At 35.8% G+C, this 23910-nt stretch overlaps 1 protein-coding gene and 1 non-coding gene across 2 annotated transcripts; one reads left to right on the forward strand and one right to left on the reverse strand.

Moving 5' to 3' along the window:
- Window positions 1–23909, reverse strand: LOC129227683 (hydroxyproline dehydrogenase-like). The gene is made up of 11 exons (XM_054862276.1): window positions 23412–23909; window positions 14832–14948; window positions 13126–13301; window positions 11555–11681; window positions 7715–7807; window positions 7538–7621; window positions 5247–5393; window positions 4903–5081; window positions 2058–2159; window positions 947–1035; window positions 1–312 (listed from the first exon to the last, which is right to left on the reverse strand). Exons 1-11 carry the CDS (start codon window positions 23520–23522, stop codon window positions 149–151), a joined length of 1389 nt encoding a protein of 462 aa, XP_054718251.1. The 5' UTR covers window positions 23523–23909; the 3' UTR covers window positions 1–148.
- On the forward strand, window positions 19118–19190 carry Trnar-ccu (transfer RNA arginine (anticodon CCU)). Its single transcript has one exon. It is a non-coding gene; the product is annotated as a tRNA-Arg (tRNA).
- Window position 23910: the final 1 nt, after the last annotated feature.

Raw genomic sequence — 23910 nt, forward strand, 5'->3', positions numbered from 1 at the left:
CATAAAACAAGGCAACCATCGTGTGCTTATTTATTTACTTCATTTTACAACGGAGTTTAAAATGAATTCGAACATATATTATGTAGTGCATTGAATGTATTATTGTGTCCCTGGATTTGTTGTTATTCTTGATGTGAACATCAATAAATTAAAACGCAAATCTTCTTCTGAGCTCCTTCCTTAGCAGAGCTCGTTCCCTCCTCGCACCTTGTACAACACTTCTGTTTTCGATGGCTCTACGAGCCAGATAGGGTAGAACTTCATCCAAACTTCCTATAGCAATGCTCTTGTATACTGCGAAACCTGAATTTGCTGTAAGGAAGAAAACTATTGGTAGTACAAAATACAGGGTGTCCTGAAATTGACTGACTGTTTCCAAAAATTTGTAACAGGGAAACGGTTAATGATAAAAAAAAAAAAAAAAAAAAATTCTTGCAGAAAATTCATGTCATGGGCCGTAATTTTTTTCCCCCGTGAGTTCCAAAAATTTTAGTTTAAAAGTTTTTTAACAGATGGCGCTGCAGATAGTAAGCCCTTAAATCAAAAAAGGAGGAATTGAAATTCACCGAATTTTTCTCCGATTGTGGCATGTGAATGTAACCGTCGGTAGACGTTTTGAAAATATTACTATGCGATTTTGATCATTGAAAATATTTTTTGAAAAAGTATGATTTCATTTTCTATCATTCCTTGATTTAAAGGCTTGTTATCTGCAACGCCATCTATTGGAAAACTTCTGAACTAAAGTTTGCAACTCTGGGTAGAATAAACTTAAGTTCATTATATGAATTTTCTGCAGGAATTATTTTTTTATCATTAACAATTTTACTGTTAAATTTATTCGAAAACAATCAGTCTTTTTCAGAACACCCTGTATATCATCAATTAACCGCGATCAAAAACCTTAAAATAATGATCTATCCGAATGAGAATAAATAAATGTCACCTAATGGATTAGTGATGTGGTCTCCCATTCCGTAGAGTTGTCCAAAGCAAACTCCTCCGTTCCGACGATTAATATTCAATTCAGCCATCCTATAAGAAAATGTCACTGATTCTAGAAATATTGAGGACAAAAATTCAAAACGTTCACTAAAATCCGTGTGCAGATTTTCCCACTTTTGTTGTAGTTAGGAAAAAAAAACTGATTTGCTGTTTTTTTCCCCTTGTGGATTTTTCTCTGCATTTAAATGCATTCAAAGCTCGCTAAAGTACAGTAAACTCTTGGTTATCCGTGGTTCCTCCGCTCAGAAAAAGAATCGGTAGTGATTAACAGAATGTAGATGTAACCATTTCAAAATAACAAGTAAAAAATCTTTTTCTTTATTTTTTCTTTATTTTATATTTATAACTCTTTCCTCCCACTCCCTTTCAATGAAATCAAACCTTTCAAGGTCACCGAAACCTGAGTAATTAAAACCTGTTTTTTTTAAATATATACTACTTACTGTCGTTAGATCTACACTTCTTTCGGATTTTTAAATCTGCACTACTTACGCGCGCAACGAGTGACCATACCAGTTTTGTTCAAAAAAACTCCCTCCCTTCACCTATATGTTTTTGGTGTAACCTAACCTAGTTTGATCTGTTTCTATTAGTCTGTCAGCACGATTTGCCGACCTGTTTTTTTTTTTTTTTCTTTTTTCAATCTGAACTACTTACTGTCGTTAGATCTACACTTCTTTCTGATTTTTAAATCTACACTTCTATCTGGTTTTTAAATCTACACTACTTACGTACGAAACGAGTGACCATACCAGTTTTGTTCAAAAAAAAAAAACTCTCCTCCCTTCACCTATATGCTTTTGGTGTAAACTAGTTTGATCTGTTTCTGTTAGTCCGTCAGCACGATTTGTTCGCATATGCGTGTAATCCGTTGCCATACGAATATAGGATGTCGCCAAACAAGGACATCGATAGCGTCCAAAAGCGAAAAATCCATTATATCGCCATGAATCCATATTTCACATTCTAGCATAAATGCCATTAGTATTTGCAACTTTGGCATTTAAACATTGTTTATTAACCTTTTACCATTGCGAAAGTTGTTGCTTTACCTTCGGCTAGCAAATCGAACGCTGTCTTCATTATGACTTGCGATGATGAATTCACATCGGGACCCTTTCTCAGACGCTTTGTCCAGCAAATAAGACAAGATCCTAAGAAAACACAAATATACAAAATTGAATTTTTAGTATAAAGTATAAATAACTTTTCCAAAATGTTTTTAAACGCTTTGCTTACTTTTAGCAGTAAGGTACCACCCCTAAGCCAGGGATAAGACAGAAATTTCAAGCAATATACGAGACAACCCGGTTAGCACATCCTGAGACTGCAGTTTCGTTCTTATTCGAACTCCTCAGTCTGGATTAGTGATTAACCGACTGGGAGGCAGTGTTGCCAGATTGTCACACAAATCCAGAGTTCCCCACTTCCCTTCCAACTTTTAACCAAAAGGCGATGTTTCCTATCAAAATTCCCCGAATTCGAAAATTATTTTTCCACTAATATTTTCATAAACTATATCGTCATAATTGTTCATAAACATATCATCGACTTCCTATGATATTTTTTTCTCTTGAAATATTTTTTTTCCCCCAAAAAACCAAATTTTGTTCTAAAATTCCCCAACTTTTTCTTTGTCCTCATAAATACAAGCGTCTGCATCAAGAAAGAACTTTTACTCATATTGGATTTGATTGGATGGCCCAAGCCGATGGAGAGTTACTTTACGAAATAGCAGAATATTTTTTTCTACTCGCATTTACTACTCTGCTTCTGTACATTTAAACTATGAACTTTGTACATCCAAGAACCTTCTTGATCACATGCACTTATTTATACCCGTTTCACGTATCAATTAGTTACTCACGCAGAACATTAATGCGAATTTCGTAACATAATATTCCACATAAATGCGAAATACGAATTAAATTAAGTTGAGCAAAGCTACCGTCTGACCTTCACGACAAAAGTTCCCGCCGTCAAGTCTGAGCCCGTCTACTGCCATAGAAACGGACTTCGTTCATTTTCAGCAAGGGTTAGCAGGAAGGCTTTTTGGCGCTATTTCGCCACTAGTGTGCTCGCCTTTGTGCAGTCGTACTGGTTTTTTCAACATTAAGCTTCCCTTGGTAAAATGAGACGCGTCTCGTTGCTATAGCAGGAGACAGGCGCAGACATTTCGGCGGTGGCTTTTCTCATGATAGTCGGACAGAAAAACAACGCTGTTAATAAACAATGCAAACAACATGATGTAATTACGCGAATTTAAATAGTACGAAAAAAAAAAAAATCTGAGGATTTTTTTCTTCAGGGTTTTCTCAAGAAAAAACTTTTTCCCCCAAAGAATTCCCCTCAAAATCCCTTTCCCCAATATGGGAAAATGTCCCCCAATCCGGCAATAGTGCTCGGAGGCAGATGTTATTTCATTGAATCTGAACCTACCAGTGCAGGTAAACTGGTAGGGTTAAGTGATTTTATCTCTCCAGCGAGTGTTCCCAGTATGGTGCGGCATTAATTCATTTAGAGCTACGCAATTAATTCAAAGAATAAAAATTTGATATTAGTATCATATTGAAAGATTCTATTGACTGGTAGTTAAAGAAAGCTGTTGAAATTATATTATTTGTATGAAAAAAAGTGATGATTTAAGAAATGCCCCCTCAATGGGGGCGTTTCTTTCTGTCAAAAGTACTACTTTTAGTCACTGAAGTTGATAGAATGAGCAAAGAAAATCTTTTATTTTTAAAACGTTTAATTTTCAAATTTTTTTTTTTAGATGGTCGAATTTTCAAATAAGGCGTGGTTTTATGACGCCACAACTAATGGCGACTAATGGAGTGGACTATGGCACGCATTCCACTCCCAATGTTGACACTTGCTGTCTACCGCGTTTCTAGGTTATGATAATTCGGAAGCGAATGGGGTCGTTTCCGAAATTTTATAAGTTTTTTTTCTGAAAAAGCATGCTTAAAAACATAGGATCTGATATTTTTTAAATAATTTGACTAAGTTTAATATTAAAAAAAAATATTTTAATCGCTGCGCTTTCATTGTTTACGCTTCTACCGATGACATCACAAATGATGAAATGCAGTTCATTGATGCCATTCACAGAGCACATTATTTCATTCGCTTCTTTACTCACATGTATGGGCAACGATATGGTTGATAGCAAACGTAGAGCTCAATATTTAATTCGCTTCTTGATTATCATAACGTGGAAACGCGGTAGATAGATGCGCCAAAGTACATCATTTGTGACGTCACAAAGACTACGCCTTTTATTCAAAATTGGACATTTTAAAAGATTAATGAAAAATTAAGCGTTGGGAAACTTTCAGTTTTTTTCTCGCTCTATATTATTATTATTATTATTTTTTTTTTTTTTTTTTGGCTTATTCTATCAATTTCAGTGATTAAAAGTAGTACTTTTGACTGAAGGAAACAACCCCATTAAACATTGCGCTTTACGCTTGCTATCAACCATATCGTTGCCAGCACATGTGAGTAAAGAAGCGAATTAAATATTGCGCTCTGCGCTAGTGGCATCAGTGAATGGCATTTCATCACTTGTAAATGTACTGAAGCGTAAAAAATGAAATTGACCGAATAAAATAAATGTTACATAATTCTAAACTTTGTCAAATTATCTAAAAAATGGTGAAATCCTATGTTTTTAAATATGCTCTTTCAGAAACACTCGGAACACATTTCAATGCGAATTCAGGAAACTTTTCTGAATTCTTTTCTTCCCCACTTTTTCTAAATTGAGGTGTTCCAAACAGGTTTCCAAAGTGTACAGGGAATTTTCAGCGTCCCTATGATTTCTAATTTTTAATTGTCTAAGAAGAATAAAATAATCATAAATATTTTATTCAAAACTATTTCGTTCATACTTACGTATTATAATTTTTACAAGTAGTAGCGTAATCTTTACACACAGGATCTTCTATGCCCAATTTCTCGGCATAAATTTTTTCTTGTACCATGTAGGCGCCTCTGACTATTTTGGCCCCAAAGTGTGCTTCAAGTGGCCCGAGCACAAAAGGCAGTTCTTCATTAAGTTTTTTCTCAGCATTCTTTGGAAAAAATGAAGTAAAAAGTCATGTTTTAGCTTCTTTTAGTGCTATCGAAGAAATTGCTACGAATTTAATATATTTATAAAATTTAAAAGGTTTCAAATAGCTGATGAACTATCAAAAGCAATGAAAAGAATTCAGAATACAAATACAAATTTCTCTTACTTTGAGGTAGCATTGATAGGTGTTCCAAAACAACGGGAATTGTTTGTTGTATGTCGCCACTGTCGCCAGTGTCAATAGACTCAACCCCGGGTTATGATAGGTGTATTCAGCATCAACTAAAATTCTTACATTTTGCGTTTGAGCCTCCTAAAACAGGAAGATCAGCAGTTTACGTCACGCAAGATTTTGGCACCGACTTTGCTTCAATCGCACTTTTCTTTACCCTGCGAAAGCAATTTAACATCATTTATTTTTCTCAGTCAGAACTCATTGGTATGGCTCTGTTACTGACCTTGAGAATGTTATTTCTACTTGGAGAGAAAGGATGAATTTGGTAGTAGTTAGCTGGCGATTTACCGTTCTAGTCATCTAGTTACTCAATAGATGGCGCTACTTACACAATGAAAGGAACAATTGACTTCAGTGTCACCATCTTTCGAGAAACTAGATAACTAGAATGGTGCAGTAATGGTCCGCTGCACCTGCGCATTTATTTCAACAAATGGAATCGTTTAATCTAGTTTAATTCACGTCCATCGGAATTCAAATGAGAGCGAAACTATAAGTATTTGGTTACATGTTGTTGCGTTGTAACATGGTTGAAACGATATAAACAGTCTTTTCGGTGATTTAACTATTTTAACTTCGTTTAATCAGCTATTAAATTATTCATGATTAATTGCTGTGGCATCATTGTCCGAAATTTGATATCATTGATCATTTTTAACTATTTTCTAAAACTTCGTGACAAGGTTTTTTTTTTTTTTTTTTTTACTCATTTGCTTTTCTTACTTCCTTACTACAGGTTCTTGCATCCTGTGACGTTTCTTTTTCAACTATTTTCGGCATCGAGTTTCTGAAATATGACAGTGATAATGAATGCATTGTAGAATATCCTGTTCAACGATTAAGTTATCTTCGTTTCTTACGTATTAAATTTGATTTTAGTGTAAAAGAAAAAAAATGAAATAGGTTCATAAAATAAATGAGAAGCAAATTGCTACGCATAGATTGATGAACTCAGGTGTCATGCAACAACCAATCATTTATAATTTATCTGCAAATTTACGAACTTGGTCAATGATAGGACGATCTTCTTTTTATGGGAAAATGAATCATAAAAAAATTTGAATACGACTACAGTAAACTAGTGTATTTTCATCCAAAAGCTCTCTCTCTTTTTTTTTTTTTGCATTAAAAAAGCCGCTCCTTGTAACGTCGAAACACGTGTCTGCAGTAATCTGCAATTTGCTATTTCTTATTTTACTTTTTACGCACAAAGGTATTATTTCTACTTTAGCTTTTTATGTCCTTTACTCACAGTAGTATTTTTTTCAATCTGAATCAGTTGAAAATAGGCTCTGAATGCGCTTACTAACCCTCAGGAAAACTTCCATTGGTGGTTTTCCCATTTGCATTTGAATTGGAGAATACAAATAAAACTCCTACTTGCCATTCGATTATGTTTAGGTAGCAGGTCAAACAACTATTTGCCCGAATTAGGGAAAAGGAAAGTTTTAAAGAGCGTGTTTCGTTCATTTCAATGTTACTCTGCTTAAGTCAAAGGCTAACGCACATCAGTACCAGCAAACTGGTACCCCTTGCTAAATAATAGATGCATCCGTTTCTTCTTGCAAACTGGATGCTAGCTTTTCCATGCCGTTAGTGGTTAAACAGCATCCTTGTTTATCAAGGCAACGTATGAAATCCTTGAATTCGGGACTAAAATCTTTTCATTCCAAACTGACTACGTAACCGGTCATGACTCTGGCCGGTTTGTCACTTCCACGCTCAGCTGTCACAATGAAGATTCTAAGTAAGCTATCACAATGAAAACCAATTGTATGTAAGCTTAGATATCACAAGGATGGTTGATAGCAAACTTAGATATCACAACAAAAGTTTATTCTAAGCTGAGGTAAAACTTGACTACGGAGAGTTGGCAGGTGAACTGGAAGTGAAAACGGACCGCTTCATTTTGTAATAGGTAGAAAAGGTTTATTATAAACTTTGCTTTCTGTTGCAATAAAAGTTGATTCTAAGCTTAGACATCACAATGCAGGTTGGTTCTAAGTAAACAGAGAAAGTAATTTGTGAATTGATATCGAGAAAAATCTAGCAAAAAGTCTTCATTCTAAGGACCAGCAATAATATTCCAAAACTCGAATTCTGAAATCAAAATATGCTGCTCGTACTACCAACTTTGTGACAATCCAAGCTGGAAAGGCTAAATAACACAATAATTCCTCTAGTACTACTTTATTAATGAGGAAATTTAGACACACACTTACGTCTGCTATTCTTTTCAACCTTTGGAGTGCAAGCAGCAAACAGGATTCTTCTTTTTCATTCAGTGCAGTGCCTGTGAGTACTATCTAAGAAAATTTTGGGGAAATAATGAATTATTGTGCAAATGACGAAAACGGTGGATTTGTATTTTTATAAATAAGTAGAAAAAAAGAAATTGCCTTTTTGGTGTAAGCACCCATCATGCATCTGGTCAAGGTCATGACAAGTTCTAATTTGTTTGAACTAGTAGTGTAGATATTTCCCAATGTAACCTATATAAAGATGGAAAACATAAAATTGTGTTTTCCAAAAGTAATATAATATACAAATTTCTTTTAATGTGCACTCACAAAATAAAACCTACAACTGACCAAAATCCACCTCCGTACCTTGAAAATCGGCGATGTCTTGGTCTGCTTGACGATGGGAAGACACTTTGAATGACACTTTTTGGAAATATATAACTTTTTTGGCTTTGCTTTTTTTTTTAATCGTATTAAAAAGCTGTGTTTTAGTTGTGCGTACTACGACATTGAATATTGGTAGCGAAGGTAGCTACAGTAAAATGTATTATTACACCTGAACGTTTACCTCCATACCTAATTCGTCACGAAATACTATAGTTACTGAACATGCTAACAGATAAATACAGTAAAACCTGACTACAATGATACTGTAGGGACCTAAGAAAATATTTTTATAGATAGGTTATCGTTATAGACAGTTTGATTATCGATGCTGACATTTTGCTGGCGCCAAGGAAAATATCGTTATAGACCGGTTCACTGTTACTGACAGTATTGTTATGCACAAGTTTCCCTGTATCTGGAAAACTTGTAAAAACATGCTCAAACCAGAAGATTGGGGCTGGTATGTTAAAAATAACTCGTACTTTTCAATACTTTGTGAGGTAGGCACCAGACAACTATTAAACATGATTCTCTGTTCCTGAAAAACAAAATGTGCTATATTACGATGCTGATGCAAGCGAAACGGACTACACTGCTCTACAGCTTGTGGGGTGTACGTCAAGTCAATGTCTGTGAAAATCAAAGCGTTAAATGCGTCTATGAAAAAGCGTCTATGAGTATTAACAGTGATGAAAATGAGTAATGTGTAATTGTTTTGTATGTTATAGAAGATTTTATGCTATTTAAAGATATCTTTTTTTTTTTACAGTTTGAAAACAAAATAGTATTATGCTATGAAAAGCATAAAGTAATTGGTATTAGTTTTATACTGGTGGACAATTGTTAAGGACGGATCACAATGGGCTATGTAGCGTGCAAAAAAAGTGAGTGTAATTTGATGCCAAGTGTAATAAACTAATGTCAGAACACTAGAACATTACAATGACGATAATTTATTGTGCTCTGAAATCCAGAAGGCGTTGAAAAGTGTTCAAAGGACAAAACGATCATTTTGCGCTGAATACGTTAAATGTGAAAAATAATTACCGTTCACAGGCGTCTCGGCGTAAAATGTCAATATGGGATATGGCCTCCATGGAGAGTAATGCAAGCTTCTACACATCGTTTGTTGCTTTGCTCAACAACATCCAGTGGCTGTTGGAGTAATTTATACCGTTTCTCTGTCAGACACGGATGAAGGTGTCCTTGTTTATTGGAGGGTGTTGTCGATCAGAAAGACTGCTCCCCAAAGCATCCCAAACATCTTTAATGGAAATCAGATCTAGAGAATGTGCTGCCCATCTAATGGGTTGAATTTTCTTGCTCTTTAAACACTCCTGGACAGCGGCTGTTCGATGAAATGTTGCGTTGTTGTCCGTGAAAACGAATTTATCTTCCACAGCACCACGGAACATGTAAACATGAGGTAGCAGAACAACATCAATGTATCGCTGGGCTGCCATAGTCTTTTTGGTAGCACATGAGCAACGTACGGTCATTAATCATGATCCCAGTTCACACCATGACCCCACTAGTAGGGTATTTGTCCTTTTCCTTTATGTTTGCCGGCCTGTATTCAGTACTACTCTCACGCCAGATCAGTTGTTGTCCACAGTTAGACGACAGACTGAATCTGCTGTCATCTGAGAATAGTACACATTCTCAGTCGACTTCTGTCCAATTAGGATGCTGACGACGTCATTACAAACGGGCGAAACGCTGACTTGTAGACAATGGTGTGTACAAATCAAGCTGTCGGACGAGTAGTCCTGCTACTTGCAAACGTCTGGCTACAGTTTTTCGGGATATTTGCTTGCTAGTAGCAGCAAGAAACGGCTTTGGTATCTTAGTCGATGTGTTGCTCCGGTTCATTTTTGTTGCTAGCACTATGTACCAATCTTCTGCTGATGTTTTACCGAGTACACAACCTCCCCCGTGACATTTGATACACATTCCATTTATTTGAAATGATTTTCAAACCTTCGAAACAACCCTGCGGCTAACGTGGAACTCCCTGGTAACAACTGATACTTTTTGCTCTTCTTCAATCTTGAACAGAAACACGACCACCCGTAAAATCATCTAAGGGACGTCTGGAAGGAATACCAAAAAATTCAAGTTCGTCAAGTAATTCTTTCCCGTCAAATTTTGCCTTTGAACAACAATAGTCGTCAAGCACCAAATCCTTTATACCCTTATGAGTGCTACCATGTGACGAGCATCGTCGTGAATCTAAAATTTGCATACTCACAACACGTCTTACCGTATCCCACACTAATACAAATTTCCATATTTCTTTGCCTTCTATTTTGTGGTTCCTAACGCTGCTATTGCCATCCGTGCACCCGTCCTTAGCAATTATCCACCTGTGTATTTCGAGATAAGCATTTACGCAATTTTGAAATCCCTTTGCAAAAGCCGGATCGGTTTACAATGTAAGCCACGAACGGATCGCGGGCCTTAAGTTGTAAACCCTGGTTTTAATAGTAGTTGACTTAGTGAATTTCTGTTAGCATGTGTAGAATAAACTTTTTTTTCAACCCATATTAATATAGCATTTTACAAGAGAGGGAAACAAACGCGTCGGGTTACCGCGATGGTAGAGCTGTCCAAGTGTCGAGCTATCAAGGTTCTATCTAAATTTTTGGAACTTAACCATTAACTGGGGCTCTGAACCTATAAGTTTTGCAGTTGAGAATGCTAAATATGTTTTTACTATATTTTTGAAGAAGAATTCTAGTTTAGCTATTTTGAAAATAATTGCCACTGGGCCCCAGTTTTCAAACCTGATTTTTGGGGTGTTTCCGTGATCCAATTTGTCCAATTTTGGATATGTGTTTCAGTTTCGACTACTAACCGAAAAACCGTCGAAAAAACTTCTATTACAATTTTTCCCATGTTCCACCGCATATTGCTTGGACTAATTAGTTAGATATGCTAGCAAAAGCGTTACTTTTACAGGGTGTTCCAAAAATGGCTGATATATTAGAAAAATCAACTAAAACTAAAGGGCAGCGACAGAAATATACCGTTTGTTGTATTATGCTTGAGACAACAGTAAATTTTCAAACAGACAAACTTACAAAATTAGTTGCAATGTTCCTCAACAGATGGCGCTGCATGTCTTTTAAAAGGTATTAAAAAAACGCAATCTGTAAGATCGCCAAAATGACCGGTATATTTGAAAAAACAATGCTGCCCATTTAATTTTTATTGATTTTTCAAATATACCGGTCATTGTGCCGATCTTACAGACTACGTTTTCTTTTACACCTTTTAAAATACATGCAGCACCATCTGTTGCAGAACATTGTAACTAATTTTGAATGTTTGTTTGTGAAAATTTACTGTTCTCCCACGCATAATTCAACAAACGGTATGTATTTATCGCTGCCCGTTTATTGATTTTCAAATGTATCAGTCATTTTTGGAACGCCCTGTAATTTGTGAATCATACATTTCTCAATATCAAAAAGATGAAATAATTTTAAGACATTCAAATATTTCTAACAAGATAAATATGATCTTACTCTCGCTTGGTAAAGACTAATTATAATAAAGCCATTACTATTAAATCAGCAAAAGTCAGGCATCTAATTTACAATTTACCAAGAGATCTGCTGACAACAAGCCGGACAATTTCAGTTGCACCATGGGCGATGGAATGTCTTCTGCTGCAGCTATTTTGATACAGTCCAAAATTCTAATACAATTACGCTCATAGACACTTTCATCTCTAAAAAAAGACAGTTTTTATATTTAAGTAATTCTTCTAGTTTATTGAGTTTTCAATAAATTTTTAAGTAAACTTTTATATTTTCAATAAACTTCTCAGCATCTATAATACTTGTTTCAGTAGTAACGTTCCGTTCTCCTTAACAGAATTATCATAATAATCAGTTAAGCCCGGATTATCTGCAAATATGCATGTGTGAATATACAATTCTCGTATAGTTTTGCTACTTTTGACTTTAATGAATACAGCTTCTAAAAAATAGAAAATTTTCAAAATGAATGCAATTTTCACTCACTTTCAGATATTTCTTTTGATACAATGTAAGGAAATTCTGAAACGTCGCAGATTAGTTTCGGACAACTTTCCGGTATTTCACAGGTTTCTATCAATTGAGAAAAGCAAGCATATTTGCCAAAAAGATTCCTCAATTGTTACAAATTGAGCGAATGCAGACTTCTCACTGTTAGGAAAACATTTTTAGCTACCAGTTTAAAGATTAATTAAGTGTATTTATTTAGTATGTCGCCTCTACTTCGATTACGGTTTACTTAAATATAATAAGCTCTCAATTTTCGCAATTAAGATTTTGGAATTCCGTTAACTTTGCAGATAAGCAAGTTGCTTGGTGATTGCATTTCAGTCTTAGCTTTGGCGAAGGTTGTAATAATGGTTTGAGCACTCTACTAGTAAATCAACATCGAATTCACTCTACTAGTAAATCAACATCGAATTTTCTCTGAATGCTCGAGAGACATGACTGGCTCAGGGATTTTCGTGGAGATTTCTGAATCCTTCAGGAAGGTTAATTAATAACTTTAGGGGAGTACTTATTTGGGGTTTTTTTTCCCCAAGATATGTTACTGGCAGAAATTGGGCACATTAATTGGCCATTATTTTCCACGAACTTTTCTGAATTGTTTTAGCAGCGTAAAAGAAAGATCGCAAAAAATTATTTTGTTATTCATAAAGAACAAAAAACCGGGCGAGGCGTTGGTTTTTCTAGCTTTGCCTGGGAAGTTTGTACCCTTGTTGATTTGAGTCTCACAAACTAATTTATGCAGTAAAAAAAATTGGGTTTCCTATCTGAAAATAAGTTTGTGTTCATATTTTGCTTTGTATATGGTTCCTTATCAAAATTTCGAATGCGCAGAGACTTTAACCTATGTGTCCATTGACACCTTTCTTTCTTTTCTAACACGTATAGTAATCTAATAGTTAGGAATATTTACCTAATAGTTAGGAATATTTCTCTTTTTTTTTCTTTTTTCTTTTCCCACGTGACGGTCAGTAATAAAAGATTTCTCTTCTAGTTCAAAGAAATGGAAAAATTGTAAGGGGTACAAAATAAACTGTCTGAGGTGTCTCTGATTTATCTTTTTTTTTTCTGTTTAAAGACACTTATAGTTTAATTTGTGCAATCTTTTTAATTTTCTAAAATCCTTACCCGCCTTCTCCCAAATCTTCTTCCATTGTTGTAGCCAGCATGGGTCGAATGCCTTCACTTGCAAGCCGCCTCATGCAGTGTCTGACTTCGGCAGCAGAGTCTCCTCCCACGAATTGGTCATACAAAACAGATCGAAGCAATGGGCCTCCACCAAAACGTTTACACCATCGCAATAGCTGAAAAAGATCACAGTTTGAAAAACCATTAGTTCCTACAAACTTGTCATAACTCAGTTGGCATAGGGCCGTGGTAGCCCGATCGGTAGAGTGTCGGATTCGGGTTCGGAGGGTCCTGAGTTCGAACCTCGATGGTCGAAGACCCACCGTCGTCATTAAAGGGGACTGGACGACGTTAAATATGCCCGTGGTCTCAATGTCCTCCAAGTGAAACGATACCTCTGGGGGTGCAAGCACCAGGTAGCTATTAGCTCCTGGCCTAGTTCTAAATTCTCATTAACTGTTCAATCCGGTGATGGTGCTGCCATCTATCGGTATATAAAATAATGGAGGCAAGGCACTTAGTATGCAGTCCTCGACATAAGTACAGTTGTAATCAGTATGACTCTGAATAGGATAGGAACTCAGTTGGCAAGTTTACAAGGGAGGGGCGATGGGGGTGATCGCTACCTCCTTGAGCCGAGATGCAGGAACTCTCCTTCTGCATATTTTCGGTACTGAAGTTTCAAAAGCGTAATTTTTGACGATCTTTAATAATTTTACAAAGAAGAGTGTTCTCCCTCGAAATTTTTCCCGAACTGTACTCTTTTAAACGCAATTGAGGCACATTTCTTAACACTTTAGTAATAGGGATCTGAACTTTGTACAGAAAGTTTTTCAAAATTCCAAAAGCTCAAATTTTGGACAATCTTTGATGACATTAGATGGGGTTTGGGGACTCTGTGGAAAGTTTTTTAAATTGAAGTCCAAAAAAAAAAAACCAATTATAGGCCAGAGGACATGGACAACAGGGACATGTTCGAGGAAGTTTGTTGTGCGCTGGATGCTGTTTTTGTCTGAACAGGATTGTGTCAAGTCGAGAGAGCTGGGTATAAATAAAGTCGATCCCGAGGGACAGGAATCGTTTGTAGAAACAATAAAGGAGAAAAAAATTGAACTTCGCTTTTAGCAAGTGAATCTGATCGCATTTCCTTGAGAGAATCCGGCATTTTTTTGACATTGAAGTTCCAAAAGTATATTTTAGATAAGCTGCGAAGAATTTAAGGTCTCACTCCGAACTGTTTGTGAATATTTCAAACACTTGAGCTCTTAAATAAGCGATTTTACACCATTTTTTGGTACCCTTAGAGGAAAAAATGAGGTTCAAGCTCTTTCCTCTGCTAATTTTTCGAAACTGCAGTCAGAGAAATGTGAATTTAAACGATATTGGATAATTGTTAGGGGGTGAAGAGGTTCGGAAACTCTCTGTAATTTTTTCCAAACTGAAGTTCCAAGTACCCAATTTCACCCAGGCCCAGATCCACGTATCCGCAGACCCCTCAGTGCGAGGGGGGCCCGCCATACTAAAGAAACCCGTGGCTCTCAGTGGCGTAGAAATCCATTAGGCAACTAGGGGTCCTGCTGATTTTTTGCAGGGGTGCAAAATTTATAGATCCGGGCCTAATTTCATCCCTCCCATGAAAATTCCTCGATCCGCCTTTGAGTTCATCTCATATAGAACTAAAAATAATCTGGATTATTAATCCTCACCGTTTGACTGTTATCCACAAGTAGATCACTGGAACAGAGACGAAGAACTGTCAAGGCGCGGAGGAGCTCCCATCGAGTCTTGCATCCGAAAGCACTCACATGGTCAGAGAAGTTAAACTGAAAAAAATTCAAAGCAAAAATTAACTCCACAATCTTTTTTATTCATTTTTCTTTTTTTTTGGGGGGGGGGGAGGGGGAGAAATTTCTTCACTGCTTTCCAATTTGTACACTGTAAAAACGATTCAGAAACGTTCCTGGAAAATAATGGGCAGATGATGTGCCCAATTTCCACCTGTAATATATCTTGGCAAAACCAGGAACATTTTCTGCTAAAATTCAGTAACCTTCTTGAAATTATCCTGGAAGCCTATTGAAAAATTTAGAAATGCTTCCGTTTAAAGCCAGTCGTGTCTCTGGAACTTTAGTGCAAACATACGTAGGTATGGTATAATAGCTTGTCACCTTCCGGATTTATTAAGAAAGTTTCACAAGTTTCAAACATGGCCTAAGCTAAGACCGAATTGCAAGTAAGTATCAAGAATTTTACTCTCCTGCAATTCTTATAACGCTACGTAATCCATGAACGTTTTCGCTCCCTTTGGATGCTTCATCAGACTGGGCAGACAGTAATCGAATTGGAGACGATACACTTTATAAATCAGCTCAGTTAATTTTTAAACAGGAAGCTAAAAATATATTTTTCACAGCAGTGAGAAGTCTGCATTTGTGCAACTTGTAGCTATTCAGGAAACTTTTTGACAAGGATACTTGGTTTTTCCAGGAAGTGGATAAAAACCATTGAAATCCCGAAACATTACTCCGAAATACTTAGTAACGTTTCGGAATTTTTCACAGTGAAGTTTTATTTGGTGAATTGAGAATCCCCCCCCCCTCCCCCGAAGTTTTAATTCGGTGTGCCCTTGGTTTGATAACGCTTTCACAATGCTTCTAAATCGATATTGAAATGAGGCAGAGTGAGAAGCAAAGGGATATAAGTGGACTTTTTCAAGTTTCGAGTAAAACGCTTTTTTAAAAATCCGATCCTAGGTAATAGGCTTTCATTGAAATTTTTTTCTCAATCATCCTGTATAGCAACACCTACCAGTGCTACTAGTACAATCTCTTGCTCTACAATAGAAGAGAGATCTCCTGCCATTTGTACTGATTGTTTCCGAGCTTTTCATTTTGACACTTACATCCTTTTTCTTCTCACTGCCTCTTATAAAGAAAAATAAGCTAGTTTAATTCGGAATGAACTTCTTATTCTATATCAAAATGATCTGACAGTGAAGTTTGTCTTGGCGATCTTTAGCTGAGGGTACTTTTCTCTAGACGATAATTGGATGCCTCACTTGCCAAATCGATTAACTCCATGAAACAAAAAATCAAGAAAAGTTATGAAGAAGATAGTGTTATCCATAGGGAGTGAATACACCCTCGTGTTACATTTTCTGCCATCACAGGGTAAAAAATGTACTGAACCGAAACTTTAATATAAATTCACATACTAAAGCATTGATGAAGCGCTATTAAAGCAGAAATGAGGATTTTTTTTTAAAGTGGAGTTAACCGATTTGGCAATATTAATGTTAATCAAGACAATGTTATTAACATTGGCGCACGGTATTTTGACGTGGAACCCGACGAGGAGCCTTCTATATGCGTAGGGCCTAAGGCTCCTATATAAGGGGGCTCTAGTAGGGCCCACTGAAAATGACGAAACGTGACCTCCGAGAAGGTGACCGTTTCGAAGGTCACGAATGAAACGGCAGCGGGCTTTTCTCGCTTTTTTTGCGTTTGCACGTATGGGCTCTTGGAACTCTATATTTCGACATTCTATCGTTCCGGCAGATCTTGCCCTGAAATTGCATTAAATATATTTTTTTGCACATACTCAAAATACCGACGAATTTATGAGTATGCGTATTAAGGTGCTCCAAAAAAAAAAACCCGAATATTTCCGGTAAGTGACTTTTTAATAGCCCCCCCCCCCCAAAAAAAAAGAAAGAAAAAAGGTGTAAATTGGCATGCTAATGGGAAAAAAAATTTAAAATTAATATTTATTTGTTTAGATGCGCATAAGTCTCAAACACACACAAAAAAAAAAAAAAAAAGAGAAAAAATAGTCAAATTAAAATATAAAAAAACCTTCTGAAAATATAAATGTTTAAAATTGATCTAAATATTATAATTTTTCTCCTAAATATATTTATGGAAATTACAAGGCGAGGAGCAAAGTACTGATGATGTGTGCAACATTTATGAAAATATCAATGAAAAGGAAAATTAATGGAAAATAATAACATTGCTGCAATCATCAGTTTTTGTAAAAATAAATTTTAGTGTTCAGAAAATTTTTTAAAAGCAAAAAATATTAAATACTAACATTTTTTTGAAGGGACAACTGTGTTGTAATTGAAATAAATGAGCAGTGAAAACAAAACATATTTTGTTTTAATCAGATGTTTGTGGCGGGGGGGGGGGCATTCCCAGTTCCTGGGGTAGGCGACCTAGGCAGTCATCTAGGGCGCAGATTTTAGGGGCAGCAAATTTCGAAGTTGTAACAGTTTTTTAAAGTACGAATATCTGTTTCAGTGCCATAAGATTCACTGCTTCAATTCTAAAAAAAATAATAATTATAATAATAATTTAGAGTGCGTATCTATATGTAAAACGTAGCTCGGAATTTAACTAGAAATTCAATTTAATTTTAGAGGCAGCAAATTAACTAGATCGACTCACTTTAATTTTAAGAATTTTACTATAATTTCTATTTTATTAACACATTATTATTTATTCAATGGGGGGGGGGGGGTGCACACACATGTAACAAAACATTTCATACCCCATTATGTTTTGAAAAATTAATAAAATCTTTTGTTAAAAATGAATGAATTATTTTATTTAACTCATTTTTATTTAACTCACATTTATTTATTACTATTATTTATTTATTGTTTCATGCTATCTTATATTCCAGAAAATTGCACTTATTAACTATAATGAACTAATTCCAGCATAGTTTCTCGCTCGCTCTATGCATACTTTGAAAATTTTTCAGTTAAAAACAATTTTCCGCCAACTAATCGATTAAAAAAGGTAGATTTTAAATAATCTGCAAATTGGTCGATTCCCGATTAATCAGTGCATCCTACAGTTCACTGCACTTTTATTGGACCTAGTCAGGGATGCCCGGATGATGATGGGAGGTCACGTCACGAGAGGTCACAGCGAGCCAGTGGCCTTCCAAAAATGTCCTTATTCAGCAAATTTTGTCTGACGTTTCGGCACAATTATCGACATTCGGAGAAACTTGGAGTACCATTCGGCAAAAATTATCATCAATCGGCACAATTTGGAGTTCCATTCGGAAAATTGAGGTTTTTCCGCCCTCCCAAAAATTTAAGTTCCTCGTCCCTATAATAACTGTAAAAAAGCTTAAAAGTGAAATCAAAAAGAAGTGATATTAGAGAAAAATCCTGACGACTCGACCTGAATCTATGTTGAATTTCTCAACCATGAGAAATAATAAATCGGAATTGGAACAAGTGATAACAATATTTTGTTTCTTATTCGATGAATAGTTTCCAAGTTTTTCTTATTAATGTAATGCACACAATGAACAGTGATGTGGAATCAAAATGTAGGAAAGTTTCTTTTTAACCATTCCAGTATAAATTTATAAAAATATTTAAACAATACAGCTTCAGCCGGGGGTGCCCATCCCCCCTCAAGATTAATAGTGCAATCCCCCCCCCCCCCGCGAAAATTTTTGTCAACCCTCTTTTTCATTTAAATTTTTAGTTCTATTTTTTTATGTTATTTATTTTGTATTTGTTTATTTATTTATTTTAAATTATTATTATTATTATTATTATCTTATTAGAAAAGTTGTGTGCTATGCTAATAATACACACACACACATAATTAAATAAACAAATGAAATAAAATGCAAACAGAATAAAATAAAGCAAAAGAAAATAAAATAAATCAAAAATAAATCAATAAATCAATTTTGATAAATGAATGTAAAAAATTAAAAATCCCCCCCCCCCCTCCCTAAAATTTTGATGGCGCAACTTGCGTCCCAATCCCCCCTCCTGGCTTTACATTAAAAAAAAAACCCGCCCTTTTACTCTTTCATCTCCGTTGCTTCGTATCGCCATTTTGCGATGCGCTAATCTTGCTTATCAGGAAAGAAGCGAAATGGAAACGGGGGACTGTGGAAACTCAGCGAGAAGATAGTGCATAGCTAATAGTTTTCTTTTTCGCCCATTTAGGAGGGAGCCCTCGTGGCCCAATGGATAAGGCATCGGTCTCCTAAACCGGGGATTGCGGGTTCGAGTCCCGCCGAGGGTATTTTATTTTCTTTCATTTGATGCTAAATGTTGAACACTCATTTATAATTTGAGAAAAGTATTCCCAAAATATGATTATGCCTTTATTAGATTTGAACGAAATAAAGCAATATTTACAGAACTTTTTTAATAAGTCTACTAAAAAAATAGTATAGTAAACACAAAACAGTGATGCTAATGATTCTGATTGTGAAGCCTTGTGAACAATTACCTAATTCAGTGTGACACTTCTGTATGAAAACTTCTCGCCTTTATCATTCCCTCCTCCCACCCCCACCCGCATGGAAAAACAAAATGACAGAAGTTCAATGGAAACTCAAAAAAAAAAAAAAGCAAGTCGAAGCATAAAGTGTAAACAAACTAAAATGAGTTTCGAAAAAAATTCTTTCATAACTTAACAAACTTCAAACCAGTGAAATTTTTTATAATCTAGAAAAATTTTCCGTTCAAGTTTCTTTCTTTTTTCTATCAATTTTACTTAAAAATCCATTCAGTTTACGACCATTATAAAGCATGCCATTTTTAGATTATGACAAAGCAGAAATGTGCGTTATAAAACTACTCTATTGCAGTATCCACTAACACAATTTATGTGAAAAAGATATCCTACTGCAATCGTTATAACGCATACCATTTTTAGAATATGACAAAGCGATGAATGTGCGTTATAAAGGTATTTATTCTACCGTATGTAGTACGTCAGCACTGACATTTTTCCTTTTTATTCACTATTTTGCTAAGGGAACTGGATCAGTGGTTGTTCGCCTCCTGGTCGGGATCAAAATTAGCGAAATGTCGATGGATGTTGCTTCCTTAGATCGAGTGTTGTCTGAGCTAAGTTTAGGTGCACTTGTCAAAATGGAAGCGGCACTTTGCCTTAAATCAGGAAGAAGTGCATAATATGCGGGATCGGCTTTGTGAGTGGAATCAGTCGCAGCAACAACAACGATGGCTGCCGTTAGAATTTCTCAGAAAATCTAAGATTGAGATTGAGCTCAAAAAATTCATAAGGTCAAACCAAGAAAACCCAAGATCATGCAACTATTCATTCTTTAAATTTGTCACTGTTTTGTAATTGCTGCTATTGTAGCTGGTCTTTTAATAACCTTAAGAACGATAAAGTTTTAAAAAATATGATAATAATTACTAAAATTGATCTCTCAATAATTTAATTTTTTTGGAGTACTTTCTAGTAAAAAAATTGTGTAAAAATCGTCTGCTGCAGAATAAATAAATAAAATAAAATAAAATAAAGTAAAATACAGTAAACTACCGATTATCCGCGGAATAGGATGGAACGGTAACCGCGAATAGGCGAAAACCGCGCATAATCCGAATAATAGCTAAAAAATGATACTTAGTGTATATGCAATAGGTAAAAAATATTAATGACACTCACACATTCATTTAAATGTTCACTAAAAGCATTGCTACATTACATCTACTAACGTTGAATATAAAAATTATATGTAAAATCTAAAAGCGAACAACAACACAATCATAAGTTTCAAAAAAAAAAAAAAAATGTAAAAGGACCCGCGGATAATCCGATCGCCGATAATCGGGAGTTTACTGTAAAATAAAATAAAATAAATAAATAAATAAATGAAATAAAAATGTTTTGGTTCAATTTTCAGATGGTACAAAAAAATCATATCCTAAGGGAAGAGCGGATCTAGTGGGAGCCATGGAGGCCATGGCTTCTTCCAAAACCTTGTCAGTTTAGGGAACATTTTCAAGAAAAAAAAGGAAAAGGAAAACATCCCAAAATATTATCAAAAAATATTGAAATTTCACACATGTACTTCACTAAAAAAAATAGTTTATGAAATTTTTGCAATTTGCTGGGGGGGGGGGGGAGAGAATAATTATATCTGTCTGCTTGGAAAAGAACTATTATTTCCAAAATTTTGTCTCATCGTTTACAACATTACACCAGGACAATATATAAACCCACTAGGCCGAAGAGAGTCTAAGTTGTGTTTTAGACCTTTCATCTATCAAAACATAGCCGGAGGAAAGCACCCTATTTCCACGCTTCCCTCGATCTCACGAAAGATAATTTAAAATTGAATTTTAGGATTTCAATTTCGGAAATTTTCCTACAGAGAACTGCTTACCGGCCCTTATCCCTTTGCTTTTCCAAACACAGCCGAAAAAGGGTTTTCAGGACTTAAATTGCAAACAATTTCCGGTAGGAAGGGTTTGTTTTGATTTCATTTTTAATTCATTATAGTAGTTAATAGTTATTAATAGCGGAAAATAGTTCTACCGTGCAAAATATATTTAATCCACTATAAGCAAAATAAAATACAATGTTTCTAACCCGAACAAAAGCAATTTGCTCCAACATTTCAAGTTAAATAAAGAAATTAACTAATGTTTTAGCAGAAGTTTTCGAAACATCTTGCTGGTAAAACTAATCAGAGTTAGAAAAAAATCATTTGCTGCTTATTCGTGTTTTGCTTACTGGAGAAACAGCCTTTTTCTTGTGCTGAAAACTGCTAGCTTGTGATCAACTCTATTTGAATGCTACCTCCTTTATTTAGTTCAAAGAACGGAGGGACGAAGTATGTAGAAAGGTACTCGTAACCAGAAATTACCTTTTCGCAGTGTCAAATCCAGGGGGGTGGCTATGAGGCTGCAGCCGCTCCCAGATCAGAACTAAATTTTTTCTCAATGTAAAATAATACTAATAAAAAATATATGATTTCCTATATTCATCCTATATTTATCATTTTATTCGTTTTCACGTAGTTTGATGCACGAATTTGCTATAGTAACGGAAATGTTATTTTTTCCGAAATTTTCCTTTGGTATTTCGGAATTTTATGTCCTATCTGCTCCAAAACTTTGCGAGAAAAAAATTGCTGACCTCATTGCTACTTGTTTCTCTCTCTCTCTCTCTCTCTCTTTAATTGTTGCGTTTAGTGTCAATTTTTAGAATTTTGTATTCTTTCTCACTTTTTTTAACTATTAGTTCACGATTTTTGAGGTTTACTTTCTCATATTTAGTTTATATTACCTGCATTTGTGATGCGTAATTTTTTTCATAGTTAACGAAAATTGAAATTTGTGCCTTCAAATTGCTTAGCAATGATGTTTAAAAATACGAAATTTTAGATCATTTCAAGTGTGACTTAGAAAATTTCATTAGCCATTAACACTCCTTGATAAACAAATAATTATAATATAGTTTGAAAAAAAACGCCTTCGTTTACATTAATGAATTTTGGTAATGTCAAAGAGACATAAATTTTTAATGATCTCAGCCGCCCCCGGAACAAAATCCTGGATTCGCCACTGCCTTTTAGAGATACGTTCCTCCAGCTTAGTGGCAGCCCATAAATAATGTCACACATTTTTCAGTATATTTGATCTCCCCGCCCCCTTCGTCATAAATTATCGTTCTTCACCAGTGCCGGATCGAGGGGGGGGGGGGGGGCAAGACGGGTCCGTGCCCCCGACTGCAACTTGGGGGCGCCAAATTCACCCTATTTCAGTGGGGGGAGGGGGGCTCCTTGAAGCTCAATACAAAAACTTAAAGGAAGATGGGTAAAGGCGGTAGTTTCAAGACTGCTCAGAAAAATTGTAGATCCGGCACTGCACTTCATCTTACTCCCTCCTTCCCTTTCGTCACGTGTCGCGCTTTATTGCACAAAAATATTTCATAATGTTGTAAAAGAATTATTTTTATTCAAACAAAATTTGTGTTGTGAGATCACACTTCCTGATGCCCCCTCCCTCTCCCTTGCCACAAACTCAGTTTAACGACCCCCTTCCTTCCGCAAAGCGTGACTTCATTTCTCACACTTTAAGGGGGCAGGGGCGTGCACGGTGGGGGGGGGGGAGAAGGGGACACCTGTTGGCCAGGGCTCGAGACTGAAGGGGGCTCGAGATTTTTTAGATTTGGGTGAAATATATGTACAGACGTAGGGGTACATAATATGGAGTTGGCCCGTAAAAGTCATTTGTGACGGGCTCCAGAATTTCTGCGCACTCTCCTGTGAGGGTCGTCATGTCGTCATCAACGACCCCTTCGGAAGGTAGAATGATCCGTTTTCATGGACTCAAACAGGGAGCAACACTCAGTGCAAAATGTGAAAAATGAAAAAAAGAAAGAAAGACATAATACTGGAGAATGCGGCAGGGAACGGAAGAGGTAAATTGAAAATGCAAACAATTTAAATGTACAGAAAAAAAAAAGTCTCACATATCTTACCTCTTCTACGTTTCCTGCTATCTTGTCTGTAGCAGCAGCTGTACTTCGTCCTTTGACAGACCAGCATTTTGAAATTCCAAAATGAACTCGGACTTTCGGCAGATGGAACATTTAAAATCGGAGCTTGTGTCGCCACTTACATTCGTCAACTCAACAATGAAGTCCTTGGCTGTCGCCTTTATCCATAAGTTCTTCAGCCTCCTCTCCTAAAGATGCTCATTTGAGTTAAAAAAGATGAACTGCCGAGACTTTGCGGTGCCGAAATTGTGACGTCAGTCAGGGTATCATGAGGTCAAGGCTTAGAATGTGATGGCTCGGTATTTGAAACGTATTTTTTTTTGTGCGATAAATTTCTTATGACTTGAAGATATCCAAATGTCGCAATAACACAAAATGAACTAGAATTTTCAGTTTTGAATGAGTTTTGAAATACGTTTAGAATTTGATTATTTCAATTAATTTTCTTTTGGCTATAATAAGACCTGCTGTTATTATGAAT

This window comes from Uloborus diversus, chromosome 8, assembly GCF_026930045.1.
Source record: "Uloborus diversus isolate 005 chromosome 8, Udiv.v.3.1, whole genome shotgun sequence".
Classification (NCBI taxonomy): domain Eukaryota; kingdom Metazoa; phylum Arthropoda; class Arachnida; order Araneae; family Uloboridae; genus Uloborus; species Uloborus diversus.

Excerpts from the sequence above, each read along its gene's own strand:
- LOC129227683 (XM_054862276.1), bottom strand. The coding sequence starts at position 23,522 with ATGTTCCATCTGCCGAAAGTCCGAGTTCATTTTGGAATTTCAAAATGC. Across the intron at positions 7,622-7,714 it reads TGGGTGCTTACACCAAAAAG|ATAGTACTCACAGGCACTGC; the intron begins GCAATTTCTTTT and ends AAATTTTCTTAG. Across the intron at positions 2,160-4,902 it reads ACTTGTAAAAATTATAATAC|GATCTTGTCTTATTTGCTGG; the intron begins GTAAGTATGAAC and ends GTGTTTTCTTAG.